Source organism: Manis pentadactyla, chromosome 5 (assembly GCF_030020395.1).
Source record: "Manis pentadactyla isolate mManPen7 chromosome 5, mManPen7.hap1, whole genome shotgun sequence".
NCBI lineage: Eukaryota > Metazoa > Chordata > Mammalia > Pholidota > Manidae > Manis > Manis pentadactyla.
Window position 1 is genome coordinate 15,992,331 of NC_080023.1, and position 19,264 is coordinate 16,011,594.

The window sequence follows — 19,264 nt, forward strand, 5'->3', positions numbered from 1 at the left end:
AGCATAATAAGAACAGGAGGAACTTATCTTAAGGCTAAGATTACACTTTTAAAAGGAAATTGAGAAGTTAGATTCCTAATATTCTTTCTAATCAGCCAATGACTTATCTTAAGGCAAGGCAAGCTGCCTTAACTGATAAGTTCACAACACTTGGAAGTGGCCACTAACTTAGAGAGGAACAAAAGATTTGTCCTACAGAATTACCTAGAGGACTGGCTGTAAACAAGGATATATTGCCTCTCACTGGAGATAGACATCGTGAGACCACCTGACAAGAATCCCAGCTTTTGGGAGCGCCTCCTCCTCTCTGAGGTTGCCCACATTAACCTTTCTTCGAGTGTGTCACTCTCTCTGTCCTACTTCAAATTAGTAGGGAGCAGCTACTGAGAGTTCTCATTTGGGCTTGCAAGTCTCCTGGGTGACTGGACAGAAGTGCAGCTATACAATCATGCTCCTTAGTGGCCTGCTTGAAAATCTCTTTTCACTGCCTTTAGGAAGTTCTCAGAACATAATCTCTCCATCCAGCGCTCTGTGGCTCCCCCAAATCCTGGGGTGGTAGGGACTTAGCTCCCATGCCATGCAGATTCAGGAGGACACTGGATTCCAGGTGACACCGGCTTTAGGAGTTGGCAGGGGATTAGGCCCTATGTGGAGCGGCAGTTCAATGAGCTTCCCTTTCCTCTCTCTGTTTTTTCTTCCTCTCTGCTTTATTCAAGTAAACCTGATTTTACTCATGCTTTATTCAAGTAAACCTTTTTCTACCTTGACTCTAGCCTGCTCCTTCTTGGAGTGTATTCAAATAAAACTCATTCTGCTTCACTTCTGTGTCTCTCTCCTTCATTTCTTTGTGGCAGTGAGGACAAGAGCCAAGGAGAACAAACTCAACCCCAACACAAGCATTAGTAGGATGAAATACATGCTGGGTATTCCCATAGATATATATAGGTATATATACATATATTTATACTCACACATATATAATATATAAATCAAATATGCAATAAATATAAATATCATTTATAATTATAAAATATTTTAATATATACTATATAAGGCATATATAATAAATATATATATAATAATATATAATAAAAATATATATTTAGCATATACATATACACATATATAAAATACACAATGTATAAAATATATTTTAATAATTTAATAATGTAATTATTAAAATATAAAGTGTATAAAATACATTTAATAATTCAACAATAATATGTAAAATATATATTAAAATATTATATAAAGTATATACATTCAGTTATATGAATATCCAGGACATAATTCATCCTACTAGTGCATCTATATAATATTTCATGAACAAAATCAAATAACCTAAAATACATAATTTGAAAAGCAATTTCTTTGTAAAATTGTCAGACTGGTAAGTACACCCTTTTGTTATATTTAATTTCTTTCTGGTCTCCTCCATTTACTGGGCCTTCAAGGCAGGGTTTGACTTTATCAGCTTTGTATTTCCAAGGCCTACATTTGTAATTGGCCCATGGTAGATGCCAGTAAATGTTAGGTAAATTGTTAGCATTCAGGAATTGTTGTCATGTGACTGGGGAAATGTACTTTTCTTGTACAAACAGATAAGAAGGAATAGAAAGCAAACCAATGTGTGCTGTTATTCGCATTTCTTTTGAAAGGTAAGGGTAACTTGCTGAGAACAGAATGAGGGAAAGGAACCATTCTTGGGATTTTTTTTCCCCTGCTCAAGAACTATCATGTAGTACTAAAAAGGAAATTTAGAGCAATAAATGCACTAATTAAAAAATACATTAAAAAAGAAAAAACATCTCAAAGAACAATGTAACTTTAAACCTTAAGGGTGTAGAAAAAGAACCAAGATTAAAATTAGTATAAGAAAGGAATTAAAGATTAGAGCTGAAAAAAACAGAAGATAGAAAAACCATAGGAAAAAAATCAATGACACTAAGAGTTGGTATCTGGAAAAGGTTAACAAAATTGACAAATCTTTAGCTAAACTAAGGTAAAAAGAGAAAAGTTTCAAATAAATAAATCAGAAATGAATGATGAGACATTGCAATTGATGCCACAGAAATAAAAAGAATCATGAGGCTCCTATGAACAATTCTATGCCAACAGACTGGAAAGCCTAGAAAAAAATGGATGAATTCCTGGAAACATACAACTTACTAAGATTGAATCATGAAGAAATAGAAAGTCTGAGCATAAGAGATTAAATTGGTGATCAAAAACCTCATAACAAAGAAAAGGCCAGAATTGGATGGCTTCACTGGTGAGTTCTGCCAAACACTTAAAGTACTAACACCAAACTCTTCCAAAAAGTGAAGAAGGAATTCTTCCAAATTCGTTTTATGAGGCCAGAATTACTGTGATACCAAAGCCAGATAAGGACACTACAGGAAAAGGTGATTACAGGCAAGTATCCCTGATGAAAATCATTGCAAATATCCTCAACAAAATTCTAACAAACTCAATCCAACAGCACATTAAAAAAAATCATCCATGTTCATGCGGGATTTGTTCCTGGGATGGAAAGATGGCTCAACATATGAAAATCAGTCATTAAACAGAACAAAGAATAAATCAGACATTAACAGAATAAAGAATAAGAATCACATGATTATCTCAATAGCTACAGAAAAAGCATTTGAAAAAGTTCAATGCTCTTTCATGATAAAAACTCAATAAACTAAAAATAGGAGGAAAGAAACTCAACATAATAAAGGCCATATATGAAAATCCCAGAGATAACATCATGCTCAGTGGTAAAAAATGGAAAGTTTTCCATTTAAGTTGAGGAGCAAGACAAGGATGCCCTCTTCTATTCAACATGGTGCTGAAGTCCTGAGCAGAGAGATTAGGCAAGAAAAAGAAATTAGATGATATGATCTTATATATATATAGAAAATCCTATAGACTCCACCAAAAAACTGCTAACACTAATTTAAAAATTCAGTAAAGTTGCAAGATACAAAATCAACACACAAAAATCAGTTGCATGTTTATACACCAACAATAAACTATCTGAAAAGAACATTAGGAAAACAATCCCATTTACAATGGCACTACAGAGAATGGAGTAAAATACTTAGGAATAAACTTAACTAAGTAGGTGAAAGACTTGTGTAACAAAGACTACGAAACACTAGTGAAATTAATGAGATGCAAACAAATGCAAAGTTCATGGACTGGAAAGCAATATTGTTAAAATGTGCATATTCCCTGAAGCTGTTTGCAGATTCAATGCAATCCCTATCAAAATCCCAACATTTTCTATTTACAAAAATAGAAAAAAACGATTTTACAGTTCTTATGGAACCGCAGAAGACTACAAATATACAAATCAGTGATGATGAAGGAGAACAAAGCTGGAGGCATCACATATCCTGATTTCAAAACATATTAGAAAACTGTAATAATCAAAACAGTATGCTAGTGGCATAAAGATAGACCTATAGACCAGTGAAATAGAATAGGAACTTAGAAATATATCTGTGCATGTGATCTCTGACAAGGATGATAAGAACACACAATGCAAAAAGGGGAAAGATAGTCTCTTCAACAAATGGTGCTAGAAAAACTGGATATTCACACCAGAAAACTGAGATTGGATCCTTACTTTACACCATATACAATTATCATTCAAATTGGATTAAAGACTTAAAGGTGAGGCCTGAAACCATAAAACTCCTAGAAGTAATAGCATTGATCTTGGTAATGATTTTGTGGCAATGACACCAAAAGCACAGGCAACAAAATCAATCAATAAATAAGTGGAATGACATCAAACTAAAAAGCTTCTGAGAAGCAAAGAAAACAACTAGAAGTAAAAAGGTAACTTAGAGATCTGGGGAAAATATTTGGAAACCATGAATCTGATAAGGGGTTTCTCATAATATGTAGGAAATGCCTACAACTCAATGGTAAGAAAAATTAATAACCAAACTAAAAAAAATGGCCTTGAGGACTTGAGCGGACATTTCCCTGAAGAAGATAAGCAAATGGCATATGAAAAAATGTTCAATGTCACTAGCCAGGGAAATGCAAATCAAAACCACAATAAAATATCACCTCACACCTTTCAGATGGCTATTACGACAAAAAAAAGACAGGTAGCAAATGTTGATGAGGATGTGGAGAAACTGGAACACTTGCACACTGTTGATGAGGATGCAAAGTGCTGCAGCCTTTGTGGAAACAGTATGGAGGTTCTTCAAAAAATTAAAAATATAATTATCATATGATCCAGCAATCCCACTTCTAGATGGTTATCCAAAAGAACTGAAATCAGGATTTCGAAGTATTAGTATCCCATGTTCATTGCAGCTCTATTCACAAGAGTCAAGATGTGGAAACAACCTAAATATCCATTTCTGTAGTATGTGACAACTTGGACGAACCTTGAGAACATTATGCTAAGTATAATAAGCCATCACCGAAAGACAAATACTGTATGATTCCACATACATAAAGTATCTAAAATAGTCAACTTTATAGAATCAAAGGCTGGAATGGTGGTTTCTAGGGACTAGGGGAGGGAGAAATGGGGAGTTACTAATCAATTGGCATAAAGATTCAGTTAAGCAATATGAATAAGCTCTACAAATTTGCTGTACAACATTGTAGCTTTAGTCAACAATAATGTATTGTGCACTTAAAAATTTGCTAAGAGGGTAGATCTCATGTTGAATGTCCTTACCAAAAAAAAAACGAGTACAAAAGTCTCAAATTTTCCCAATCTCAAATTTTCCCACTAAAATGACTAAATCCCTTTCTGTGTGTCTTAAGTCAAATCATATTTCTGAGTTTCTAAGACTTACCTCAAAACTCACAGCTCCATTGTGATCCGTATCAAAAGCATTGAACAGAAAATGTGCATATGTTGTAGAGTCTGAAATGTTGAGAAAAGAATATTATTAAGTCAGTGTTTCAATGTCCTATGTAAGACTAATATAGCATGTTCAAGCCTCTTTTCGTTCAGGAAAATTTGCTCTATTTCCTTTAACTCGTGCTTTCTTCCCAGTTGCCCACTTTCTTTCAGCAGAGGATTGTGATTGGAGTCCATAAGACTGAGCAACCCACACAGAGACCATTCTAAGTTTCTGACTGGAAATAGGAGTCTTGGGTGATGTTACTGACACTAGAAACAGTCATGCTGCCACAGGTGGGTATGAAGATTAACAGAAACACATTTGGAAATTGCTTAGTGCTTGCCAGGAGTGATATCTAGAAGTAAAATAATAACAATACTAATAATCTGATACAGAAGAATTGTTATGATTAGTGTTGCTTTTAGTAATTCTTTCATCATTTTTATAATTCAGAGAAGGATATGTGGACTCAGAGAGGCTGAAAAACTTGCCAATAAGGAGTAGAGTGGGATATAAATGAGTCTTTCTGAATGAAAAACCACAACCTGTAAAGTGGCCCGATGAACTGGGGACAGAGGTGCCTTGGAAGGTTCTGTGGCCATGTTGGAAGGGGACTGTGCGGTCCTAAAGGTTGCCAGTTGCTTGCAGAAGGGAGCCCCGCTCTGCCTGGGTGCTGGGTGGGACTTGGGACTCTGGGTAAAGGCCCACACTTCGGGGTGGCTCTCTGTCCCTAGTGCCTACCATGCTGCCTAATAACATGAAGTACTCAGAAATCCAACACTTCCTTTTAGTTTGCTTCTAGTAGTTTTTTCTCTCAGTTTTTCCCTTCCTTTTTCTTCTCCAGTTTCTCTTATATTTCCCTAATAAAGTATTATTAGGAAAATTTTGAAAGTACATATATTTTTTATGCCTTTACTTAGTGCACAGTTTTTGTTTTTAAGTGCTTTTGTGCTTGACCCGTGATGAAATTTGCTTAATTATTTTAAATGTTTCATCTCAAGGTGTTAGCTTTTTATCTTAACCTTTTTTTATATTAAAATAAATTATAACCTTTTAGCTCATTGGCTCTAGCCTTTAATCTTCTATTTAAAATCTCATCTATTTCTACTTTATAAGTTTTAACCTTTATTTTTATTGGGATTTAACAAACTTCTCTGCACCTTTTACTTCGCTTTTATGAATTGCTTTTTAAAGGCAAGAAACTTAGTCATAGCAGCCGGAGTTGAGAATTGCATACAGACTTTTCTCCCAGCTCCCAGTCAGTACTTATGGATTATTTTTCCTGAAGTCTTCACCCCAGTGGTAAATGAGGTTGAAGGCCATAATTTAGAAGAGGGAGATTTTACACTGTTTCTCAAAATGATGGTGGCATTTTCTTTCACCTCTCACCTTTAAATGTGGTAGAGAAACCACTTACTTTTAAACATATGAATTATTAAAACTTTTCAATGAACTAAACAGGCACCACAATTGGGTATAATATAATATGGGAAACAATTACATTTAGACTGGGTGTTTGTCTAGTATGATGGGCTGCAGGAAGAAATCCTTTTGGATATGGGACCAGAGGTTTAATTGTAATTAGATCAGTGTGAGCATTGGGAAGTTCCATTATAGAGTAATCAAGAATTGGCAACCTATTTTTATCTACAAAGTTGTTTTGCTCTCAACAGCACTTTTACCCAGATTTCTTGAACCATTTATTGCCCTATGGACATATGAGATGACAGCTGGTATGTTAAACTAATTTTCAGGGGAGAGGAAAGAAAAAGAGATTTTGCACATTTTTAATGAGCTTCATTAAGCAAGTCTCTTGTTACCCTATTTGTACAATCAGGGAAAATGCCTTTACCTTAGCAAGCAGAACTCACCATGGATAATGGCTCAGAACAAATAATGCTGGCAGTTCTTTAAAATTTATAAAACAAAATAACATGGGCATATAATAATTACCTTCTTTCTCAAATGGGGTTGCTCTAGCTTTAAAGCTTGACCCCTGGGGTATATACTTTCAAGGTTTGCCCTAATGTGGTACAGAGGACTTCTAGTTCTTCTACATGTACTTTGGCAATTCTGCTGAAAGTTAAGGCAGTTTTCCAACCTAGACACACTGTGCAGAGAGCAGTCGTTAACAGCACAGAGGATCAGACTGCTTGATTTTGAACCTCAGGTCTAACAAATATTAATTGCATGTCTTGGGAAAGTTGTTTAACTTCTCTGTGGCTTGGTTTCCTTACTTAGAAAATGATAACAATACCAGTATGTACTTCAGACACTCATCATGAAAAGATTAAATGAAATACTATATGCACAGTGCCTAAAACACCCTAGGCATGTATTACATGTTCCATAACTGTTGAAGCTATTGTTAGTATTATTTCATAGACAAGTCACCCTTATTTCAACCACCTTGAAGAAATGGATTCAAAGCTTTTATGGATGTGATACATTTTCACCTGAAAGCACTCCTGTTTTTTTGTGAAACCTCTCTTATGTGTCTAAATGACTGGCGTTCTAATTTGATGCAACTTCATGTTCAATAGAGACTGGTAGGATTCTGCCATGAAAGGCATTGAGGGTTCTGATGGAGTTTGGAATTCTCCTGGCAGGCATTTGGAGACTGATTCCTTGAAGAAACTGAATGGTGCTGCTTGCTTTGGTTGGGCAAGAGGAAGGAGCTCAGGCACTGGCCATGTCTGGCTGGGCACAGAGGTGGATGCACGACAGAAGGGACACTGTCCACAAAAGCTTGTATGGTCAGGTTTCCTCTGTGTTCTTTTTAGATACCCAAAAATATTTGTTAAAAGGATGAATAACTGGTATATTGGATTCTAGATTTCAGCACAGCTTAGGGCTGAAAAGATTTAACATGATCTCTCTTCTCCTCCATGACTCAATGGCCTTCTGTGACCACAATTCCTTACATATAAGAAAATAGCTATTGAGTTTGATATGCTGAGATTGCCCACGTTTTTTATAAGTTTACTGGTGAAGTTGAAAATGAAATGCTGAAATTTCACATTTGGGTGACAAAATTCATGTATTCTTAGGATAGAACAGGATCTTGTATACTATGTAGCTATTTAGCTGTGTTTAACAAAGCTGAAAAACAGGAGCAGCTGTGTTTAGTGACTTAGCTAAGGTCACTTAGTTAACAGTAGAGTCATTAATGAAATCAAGACAGTCCAACACCAACTCTTAGAAATAAAGGATTTTAGAGTAGAAAGAAAATATAAGGATTGCTTTATTCTACATTTTACAGATGTAAAAATGTTGTCCTACATTTTACAGAAAAATAGCCTGAGGCTCAGTGGAAAAAAAAATTCGAGCCACACACCTTGGTGGTGCCACAGTCTATTCACAAACTAGGACTCCTGACTTAGTCCAATGTCTTTAACCCAATTACTTTCACACCACACAGACCCTTGATTGAAAAAGCCATCAATACACATATATTTTAGAGAACATTTGAAGACATACATTTGGTTGTCATGTTCCAGGTCTGTGGATTGAAGTCGATCTGGTTGACTTCTTTCTTCCCACCAAAAAATCCCTACTCCCACATAATTCAAACCAAAGTATAGAATTAAATTAATATATTTGAATATATAATTCATGGTGCTGTTGCTATGGTAAAGCAGGTTCATACACATGAATCATCGTTTCTGTTAAGTAAGTCCTCTATAAACCATCCTGAAAACTCTTAGATATTGTCCGAGGGCAAGAGGGATATTCAATGGGTGGATTTATTTAAAGTTAAAAAAAAATTTATGTCCCTAAAACTCATCCACTTATCTCAAATGCCTTGTACACAGTGGCTGTTCCATAAATGTTTGTTGATTTAGAGTCTGCTGACTGGAGCCCATTCATTCATTCCTTCAATAACTATTTTTTCAGGTGCCTCGTACAGTCAAAGTGCAAAATCCCTATGACAAGAGTAGGAGTGGCCCAGAAAGTACAATTTTCATGTGTTTTTAAATGCTCAGTAAGCTAAGAGCTTCCACACTAAAGCTTCTACTGTATGAGGACTTGAAAAAGTATTGCTGTTATGATACAGCACCAACCAGACATTTCCTCTCAGCTGGTTTTTATAGGAGGCACACCTTATCCCATACGAACTAGGAGCTTCAACCAGTGGTGCTGACTCTCAGAACACCAAACCAGTTATGCTTGGTAGACCAGCAGGCTAAGCAGTAGAGAACACTAAGAGCCTGACATAATGCAAATTGCAGGAGGTTCTGTAGACAAGACAAAGCATTTTCCTGAAGAAATGAAGGATGTTGTGATTTATGGACAATCATGGATATTGCTCACAAGAAGAGAAACCTGTTGCTGTCAGACCATCAACCTAAATGAATGACTCCAAGGAAGTGTGAGGATGGTAATAACATGAATTTGCCTGCCTCTGGAGATTACAATCTTCCTTAGGACATTTTGCCTTTTCTGGTAGTACTGAAAGATACAATTTGCATGCATGATATTAATTTTTAAAATTGCAAGTCATCATTCTTTAAAATATTTCATTTCCTTCAGTAATGCTTGGTTCTTTTAGATTTATGCATTCAATTAACGTGAATAATAATTTTTAAGAGTGAAAAAGCAACTTTTCCTCAAATCCCTCTAGATTTTTGTAACAATAATTGCAAAGGATTGTGATTCAGTACATATTCTCTAATGCTGAAATGTTATTTTTCAGATAGAGATAAATTTTTAATGTGTAGCAGTATCCAATTTGTAGCACATAATCACTTTCATTTGAGATAATAAAAAATAACTTAATGATTTCAATTTGTGCTGGGTACTTTGATATTAATGTCTATAGTATGTGGGCAGACACTTAGATTTATGGTAAACATGATTTTTCTTCAAGAAGTTCCATGGTTTTTAGAAGGTATGAATTAATAGAAATATATGAATCAATCAGATAATATTCTAAAGTCTTCATTAATGCAGACAAGGGACTCATTAGAAGTCTGGCATTAGATCCTATGACCAATACCTGTTTGTGTGTTGTTAGTAATAAAATGGGGCCTGGGGGATGCTGTCACCCATGATATATCCAATTTAATGTTATAATGGGTCACCCTGTGGTTTCTCAGAATTCTAATTTAATTCTTTTAAAAGATCATCTTAAACTATAATTTATATTTGGACAGGTCATGCACAAAACTGTCTTCAACTCATTGAAATATCTAAAACCAAATGGATTGAAAACCAAAAGAGAATCTGATTTTTGTATAAAACAACTAATATTTAAGTACAATTTCAAATTGCCTTTTACAGGTATTATTCCCTTGCCTGTTGTAGCCACCATCCACTGGATGTGTCATTCATTCATTCATTTATTTGTACAGTAGGTATTTTTCAAATGCAACTACTTCTCAGTCACTGTGCCAGGACCTGTGAATATAGCAGTGAACAGAGAAGACAGAAACCTCTGTTCCCTTGGAGATGACATTCTAGTGGGGAAAGTGACAATAAACAATATAATAGGTACAATATCTAATTAGGTGCTCTTAATTATAAAGAGAAATATAAGGGAGGGAAAGGGCATGGGGAAACTTAAGGGGTTGCAGTTTAAGATACAGTAGCCAGAGAAAGCCTTGCTGAAAAGGTGGCATTTGAATAAAATCAGAGGTGGTGGGATACTGATGTGGATATTGGGGAGAAGAGAATTCTAGGCAGAGTAACAAACTCAAAGGCCCAGAAGCAGGAATGTGACCAGTGCGTCGAAGGAATGGCAAGGAGTTCAGTGGAGCTGGAGCATAGTGAGTGGAATTGATAAGTGATGAGGTGAAGGACGAGGCAGAGGGGGACTAGGGGGTCAGTGACCACAGCCTGCTGGGATGGAAGTCTTTGAGCAGAGCAGTGACATGACCTGGCTTACATTTTAACAGGATTGCTCAGTCTCATACTGAGAGCAGAGCAGGGTGGGGGACCGGGGAAGAGGGTCGGACTCAGAGAGACTAGTTCAGAGACCATTGCAGTTATTTGGCATGAGACGATGGTGCTCATGTAGAAAGCGGTAAGAAGGGTGATGTCAAGACAACAGACAAACTTCTCAGCTTATCCTGGCATCCTAGTTTCCACATTTACTTAAAGGGAAGGGTCACAGCTAGGGCTGGTGGAAGAGGAGAAGTAATGTGCCAGGGCCAGGCACATATGAGACGCTTCTTGAATTGTGGCCACTTCAGCTTAGATCCAATGTGTCTGGAGAGCTTCCTTTTAATTTCCTCCCTGTTCTTCAGGTGGTCTAGTTGTGTCTTCATTGGGCTCTCATAATACTGTTTTTAAACCCCTATCTTCACACTTAATATTTTATGTTGACATTTATGTTGACATTGTCCATTGTTACACTGGATGATAACATTCTTTTGGACAGGCACTGCATCTTATTCATCTTACAATATCAGCACCAAGTACATAGCATGGCACACAGTAGGCTGTGGGACTAGTTGAGCTGGCCATCCTGGTGGATGGTTGAAGAAGAAACTGTAAGACTCAGCAGCAAATATATCTCTTCACCCATCTCTAACATGTATGTATTATCACTCTCTCATTGTGACTTTTCCAATCAAAAGAATAGTAGGTAAGGTTACAGAAAAATCTAGGTTGTAACCCAGATCTGCCACTTAGTAGATATATGACCTAGAGCAAAGCATTTAACTTCTCTGAGCCCCAGATTTAACATCTGAAAATTGAGGATAATTACATTTGTGCTGATTTGGAGAGCCAGGAGAGTCAAATGATATTTATAAAGCTTGAGAATGCCTGTGAAACAACAGGACCAAGCCATCAGTCAAAAAGCATTGTGCTTTTCTGCTAGGCACACAGGAATACTACTTGTTATATTAAACTGAAGATGTTTGAATAACTTGGCTTTTCAATCATTTGCAAGTAGTTCCCTTTTATGATATACTGAAATCCATCTGCACTTGCATGCTGTGTATTACTGTTTTTACATAAAGATTAAAAATGTAGAATCATGCCATGATAAGTTAAACCAAACTCAAGATTGCAAGCATAATTCTAACTGAGAGTATGTTAACAAGTCCATATTTGTACTTACCTCCCTGTGGAAAGAACTGGGAGTAAATCTCTTTGAAGGTTTCTTCATTAACAACACCACTGGGGCATTCCTAGAGAAAATGGTAGAGAAGCAATATGAGCAAAGTGTTCATAAAACTGAGTTTTTTGCATATTTTGTAAGACAACTCTCTACTGTGCAGAGCTGCATCAAGAAAATTAACCATCCATCCATTGTTACAAAGTGAATAAAAGCACACTATAACTTCTCTTTGTTCCAGTTCTCACAGAATAAAAACAAACAAACAAAAACAACTGCAAATGTACAAATCATCACATATTAGAAATATCAGAACTGGTGTGACACATTAAAAAACACACTGCTGCTTTTAAGAAGACATGTTTATTATCAATGGGGTAAGAAGAAATTGCATTGTTTTTCATACAGAAGGGATACTGCAGGATGCTTATCATATGGTCTTTGCTGGATCCTGGTGCTGTGACCTCTGAAGATTTGCCGGACCCACGTACTTTTTAGTTCAATGAGAAAACGGTGTGTTCCTTTTGGGTCTGAGCTGGCTCAAGAAGTTTCAAGCAGGAATAGTTAAGAATTTCTGTTAACAGGATGTTCAGGATAACACTATACAATGATTTGAAATAAGTTACCTCGAGTGAGACAGTACCCTAAGATTTTTTGAATTTTGGGGAAGAGGGTCTTGAAAGAAACAGACCTGAATGTAATGAATACCTGCTTTTGTCTCATGAATGGAGTTATTAAAACTGACAGATACGGACCTTGGAAACTTCGCTAATGTTGGACCATTTACTTGCGGAGACTCTCTGTGAGAGTGGGTTGGGCATTTTCTGTGAAAGGAACTGAAATCTAATCTGTTAAAAGAGGTCTGCCTTGGTGCCAAAAATGAGGACTAAGCAAGCGGACCGTAGACTGAGTTGAGGGCAAAGTTTCCTCCACTCTTCAGGGTTACAAGAACATTCTGGTCAGGAATCTGAGATGCAGAGGCTCCTCGAGCAGTGGAGACTTACAAACACATAATAACCCAACATCAAATCACATGTGGGTTGTGAATTGTATATTGAAGGTGGGGAAGTGATAAGCTCTGTCCAGTCCTTCTGGGTAGCATCTCACGGAAGTTCACCTGAGATCCCTTGCTTCAGTGGTCACGTATCCCCCACACTACCTGGCATTTTCCCACAATTCAGTGGGGGAGAGTCCGGGCTGTGTTGACTTCCCTGCCTTTAGATATATTCTATACATTATAAATTTGATACTGGGTCTGGGATCTTCAAAATCATCTGTTGTGGTCCTTAAAGTTTCTCTTAACCCTTAAAATCATTATCCACTCACAAATAAACGATCTATTAGTTTAGTCTTTCTATACTCCAGTGATCAGTTACAACCATAATGTATGTCACATAAGGAGTTTTTTATTTTCTCAATCATAGGTTTGAAAGGTAGGACTGTTGATAGTTTAAATAATAGTTTCAAGGTGAATTTATGTTCACGGAGTTTGTCAATGTATATTTATCCCATTCAATCAGGATAAACCTATGACTCAGGTATCTTCATTCACTGAGGCAGAACTGGAGGTTCTGTGATAAAGCGCCCTGTTACTCAGCCGGAGCACTGGCAAGAGGGCCTGGAACTTCTCAGATCATCATAAGGTTTTGGATTAGATGAGCCCTGTGTAAATAATGATCCCAAGGACCTAAAAGGATTGGAGAAAGAAAAGACAACCAAAAACAAATGAGAAGAAAATCAAGTAAGCAAAACTATGATGGTTAATTTTAAATGTCACTCCTCTGAGCCATGATGCCTAAGTATATGCCCAAACTTTTTCTGGATGTTTCTGTGAGGGTGTTTTAGATGAGATGTACATTTAAATTGGTGGACTTTAAGTAAAGCAGACTACCCTGCATAATGTGGGTAGGCCTCATCCAGACAGTTGAAGACCTAAATAGAACAAAAGGCTAATCTCCTCTAAGCAAAAGAAATTCTCCAGCTCACTGCCTTCAGACCTGATCTGCAACACTGGCTCTTGATTTTACAGCAGACTGCTTGTGGATGCAAACTGAAGCTCTTCCTTGAATCTCCAACCTGGCTGCCTCACCCTTCAGATTTTGGACCTGCTAAGCTTCCACAGTCATGAGAGCCAATTACTTAAAATAAATCTCTTTCTACACACACACACACACACACACACACACACACACACACACACACACACATCTATTGGTTCTGTTTCTCTGGAGAATCCTAACAAATATATAAATGATTGAACAATCAGCAGCTACAACTCCAGAAGGAAAGAAGATGACATGTATATAGCTAATCACTCAAAAGTTTTGACTAAATATTTCTATTTGGTTGACAGCAACAAAGCCAATTTTAAGAGCAAGTAAGTACTTTGTAGTTGGACCCACTCACGTATGGCAATTAGGATTTATTGGCTCTTTAACTCTAAGCCATCTGTTCGGGAGGGTAAGAAGAGAGCAAATAGAGAGCTCTCTGCCATCAGGTGGTGAATTTCTGCAAGGTCAGAGCTGGAAACATGCCTGGCAGTTCAAGTGACTCTAGCAAGGACTGATGATGGCAAGTGAAGGGACATCTGCCCTCAGCACACTTGTCAGCTGCCTTAGGTCTCCAGATGGGTTTGATAGATATATCTTATAATGTGAAATGAAATTCTGACACTATCTCATGTGAGTTTGTTTGTTTTTTTATTCACAGATCTGTGTCAAACAAAATCCTTTCCCTGTCCATTGAAAGCTCCTGGTCACACTTTACGGTGGTAAGTTTCACCAGATGAATCTGTCTTTATTCATCTTACATTCATTACATTAATTTGTTTATTCAATGCATACTGCATGTTTATTATTCTAGGAACTAGACAAATTAATTCTTCTAGCAATAGACAAATTAAAGGTTTTGCCCTCACTGAGCCTGCTTTCAGACAGAAGAAAAGTCAAAAACAAGACCTGATAAAAATAACAATCCAGAGATAATGATCTTTTATTTATTCTGAAGAGCTCTTAGAGAACAATGAATTTTATTGCCTTCAAGTAAGAAAAATTAACCAAATTCTATAGGATTGTATGGCTTTACAAAATTGCACAAGTGATCTATCCTCTAATTTATCCCTAACCTCTTTTGTTGCAGGATTTCTGCATGAGTGGTATCTCCATCTCTCCATCAAGAATGATCTGACTATGCCATGTGTACAGCTAAGTTTGCATCATGAACAATATGGTGTATTAGATAGCTTGGTTCTTGCTGCTGTAACAAATATGCCCCCAAATATATAACAAATTGAAAAGAACATAGTATACTTCTTGTTCATCTAACTGTCTTGGGTAGGTATACAGATCAGTTGATGGTTCTCCTCAGAGTCATTAAGGACAGAGGCAAAAGCCTGGCCATCTTCACGTGGCTTCTAAAGGTTCCGTGTTTGTCTCATCCAGAGGAGAAAAAGATCACTGAAAAGTATGCATGAGGATGGCCTTGAAGTGGTACACATAATTTCCACTCTCATTTTTTTTGGCTAGAGGTCACTTAATATGTCCAGTCCCCCAGAACAGAAGTCTTGTGTGCTCAGGAAGAATATAAGAACACAGATGTGAATGGCTAACAGTGTTAACAGAGGCTTCTTGAGAGATACTCCATATGTCGGTGCTCTGAAAGTTCTCCCACTACTGCTTTAATATGGCCATCATCAAATCATAGCAGTATAAAATTGGGATAATACATGAATTCTTTTCCAAGAAGCAGAAGAATTCCCAGGCTTAAGAAGAGTGAGGAAAGCCTCACTCATTCATTCTCTGAGAAGCTACTATAACCTTCTGTAACCCCTATGGCTTCTATATTATATTTTCTAATGACATTTTATCTGATTATTAACAAATTATTATTCTGTGAAAATATGGTACCAATAGAAAAAAAAATAAAAATCATCCATAATTATTATAACTATGACACATTTATCTAAGTATATATTAATATGTTATAAAAACTAATTGGGATAATACAAGAATACAGTATTTCATCTTATTAATTTTTTAATTTAGCAAAATACCCTGAACATTTTCCATGTCATTATTTTTAATGGCTACATAAGAATGTGCCCTCTGAATGTACCGTATTGTGGTATACAGAGGGGACTTCAGCATTTATGGACTACATGGGAGTAATGATGCAATTAATATTTTGGTGCAGACCTGTGTGACTGTGACCTGTGGTTCTTTCTTCCTGACTTATCTCAGAAGGAGAATCACAAGACCAAAGGGCTTAAGCCATTTTAAGGCCCCTCATATGCATAGTCACATTACTTTACAGAAAGTCTGTACCAATACATGCTACCACAACTGGATTATGAGCAGTTTTCACATCTTGAAGAGCTGCTAACCCAAATCACATGGGGATTGACATGCCCAAATTCCATGGACAAACACCAATAATTTGCTTCACTCGAGTCTAATTATTGTTCTGAAATTACCAGAGGACATCAAGGCATCTGTATAGATCCCTCCAAGGGAAAAAGTGATATGCATGTCTTTCACGCCGACAAGAATGCCTCAATGACAATCTACTGGAGCATGTTACCACAATAATGACAGTCTATCGTTCACCACCTTCTTACATACATCATCTCTTTCAACATTTCCACAAACCCTGAAAAGAAAGGATTATTTAAAGATGAGGAAAATGAAGCTTGCAGAGATTAAATTTAAGTACTCTGTTGGAGTTACCATACAGTTTTTTACCAAGTTGTATGCATTTGGTTATTTTTCAACAAATAGTTTAGTGCCTTCTAGGTATCAAGTACTGTTCTGGGCACCAAAGATAGAGGAGTGAGTTTTTAAAAATTCTGTTTTTATATCCTTATGGAATTTAAAGTTCAGTTGTATCAAACTCATACCTCCCTGACTCCATATCTGCAATGTTATCTTGCCTCCTGGATTATCTTTATTTATTTATTTTTTTCCATGAGGACTGAAAAAGTGGCCTTCTGGTGAGCAATATGTGGAAATAGTTCCCTTGGGATGACACAAAGTATCTGATTGCTCCTAGAGCCACTCATCATAACTGTGTTGGGAGGAGCCCATGCAACAGAAAGACATTTTAATCAAAAATGGGGACAGTAATTAAAAAAGCAGATGACTCTTGAGCAACATGGGTTTGAACTGCACATGGCCACTTATATGCAGATTTTTTTTCAACAGATATTGTACAGTACTGTGAGTGTATTTTCTCTTCCCTCTGGTTTTCTTAATAACATTCTTTTCTCTAGCTTACTTTATTGTAAGAATAGAGTATATGCTACATATACAAAATATGGGTTAAATGACTGTTTATGTTATCAGAAAGGCTTCTATTCTGATCAACAGTAGTCTATTAGTAGTTAAGGTTTGAGGGAATCAAAAGCCATATGTGGGTTTTTGACATATGGGGGTCAGCGCCTCTGACTCGTGTGTTGTTCAAAGGGCCAATATATATATATTCATTGATTTTATATATATATATATATATAATTAAAATTATAGTTTATGATTTTATATATATATATATAATTAAAATTATGATTTGGGGAATTTTTTTTTTTTGAGAAATTATTGCCTTAGTCCAGCAAAGGTTTCTCTCCACCTTTCCTTACCACCTACACTATTATGAATGGCTAGGCACTATAGTGCTTTGGGAAAAGTTCCAGTTTTTAGGACAGGTTAAATGAACTACTCCATCAAATGTAAAGGAGCTGTTTCCTGGCACCCTGCTGGCTGGTACATTAGTCTGTTATGACCTGCGAGTTTCCTTTATTGCTTCCTAAATATGGCCAGGATGCAATAAACATAGAATGAGATTTTCTTAGCACGTAACTACATACATTTGTCAGTTGGTGAAGAGACGCTTGCCTCTGGGGCCTTAACATTCCTGCTTTGCAGTCGTCTCAGGCAGCGTCATGATATATGTGAGGGTCAGGATCGGTTGTCAATGTACAATGAATATTTTGCTACTACAAATAATTATACTAACGAAGTAGTGATTTTTATAATACAGTTAATACAATGATGATGGTGATGATAATCTAATACATATGACCAGTTTCTCCTATGTGAAAAGGCTCTTCATTGTGTTAAAGGCTTGTTTACAGATGAGCAAACTGCCTTAAGGAGAAACTGTCCAACTTCCCGTAATTAGAAAATGCAGCACATAGTCTATTGATCACAGAATTGGGAACTTGAATGTTTAGCAGCTTCAAAGATAATCCAGTTGAATGGCTTCATTCTAAAAGTGAATAGATTGAGGTTGAGTTTCAGGAATTGCCCATCAGCCACAAGTGGGATGCTAAGTCTCACCTTGAGTCTGGATTTCCTGAGGTCTAGGTTGATGCACGGATGTCACAAATGACTTCATGTCCACACAACAACCAGCATGTTCTGCTGGGTAGCGTTTAGAATAATCTAGTGAAATGCTTATGCTCCTGAGCTCTGGTTAGTTAAATAGAAGAACTGGGTTGAACTCCTGCTCTGCCACTTCAAAGCTGTACAATTACAGATAAATTGTATAAGCTAAGTCTCATTGTTCTCCTCTGTAATATGGCTAACTATCGACATTGCAGGACACTTACGAGAATTAAGATAATGCATTGTCATTACCTTAGCCCTCTTCTTTGTACATCATAATTTTCTCATTAAATATTAGCTGTGTATAATAGTAATAGTCTAGAATTTGTGAAGCAGAACTCCATCGCACAAAGAGGCACTGTAGCATCAATGCAGTAATACCAGGGTTAAATGGTATTCATCAAAGTGCTTGAACCCAGTATAGTGCAGGTTTGATATAATGCAATGAGCCTATAAAACAGATATGAGTTATGCCTACTACTCTGTCAGTACAAATTGAATTTACTCTATCTAATATTATCAGAGTTTACTCTCAAACATAGGGGAATACTGCAATTATAAATGACAGCTAAGAGGAATAAAGGCCACCATACTGAAAATAAATGTCAGTAGAAACCCAGGAGCCTTTTATTTATTCTTTAATTTAAAGGAAAGTTTTTCTGAGTAATGCTTAAATGAGTACATTAGAAATACACTAGTCCATGAAAAATATTGGGAATGGTGTCTTCAAGACAGATCCATGTACGCATAGAAAGTTGCTAAAGAAATTATGTTTTGAGGTGTGTCATGAGTCTCTACTTTTATTTCATTAGAAAGCCCTTCAGTAGTTACTTGAAAGTTTTCAGAACTCTGGCAAAATTCTCTTGAAATGATTGCAGTGATATGCAAATCCAATGTATTTTCTCAAAAATATTTATCCACTCCACTGGCTAAAATCTCCTCTTCCCATA

General features: G+C 36.6%; 1 protein-coding gene across 3 annotated transcripts in view; it reads right to left on the minus strand.

Moving 5' to 3' along the window:
• Positions 1-19,264, minus strand: part of KCNIP4 (potassium voltage-gated channel interacting protein 4) — a 548,447-nt gene that overhangs the window by 26,281 nt on the left and 502,902 nt on the right. For all 3 annotated transcript variants that reach the window (XM_036921018.2, XM_036921017.2, XM_057502132.1), the window contains exons 3-4: positions 11,941-12,010; positions 4,821-4,891 (exon numbers count right to left, since the gene is read on the minus strand). In XM_036921018.2, coding sequence (XP_036776913.1) covers positions 4,821-4,891; positions 11,941-12,010 — 141 coding nt within the window. The remainder of the gene's footprint in view (positions 1-4,820; positions 4,892-11,940; positions 12,011-19,264) is intronic.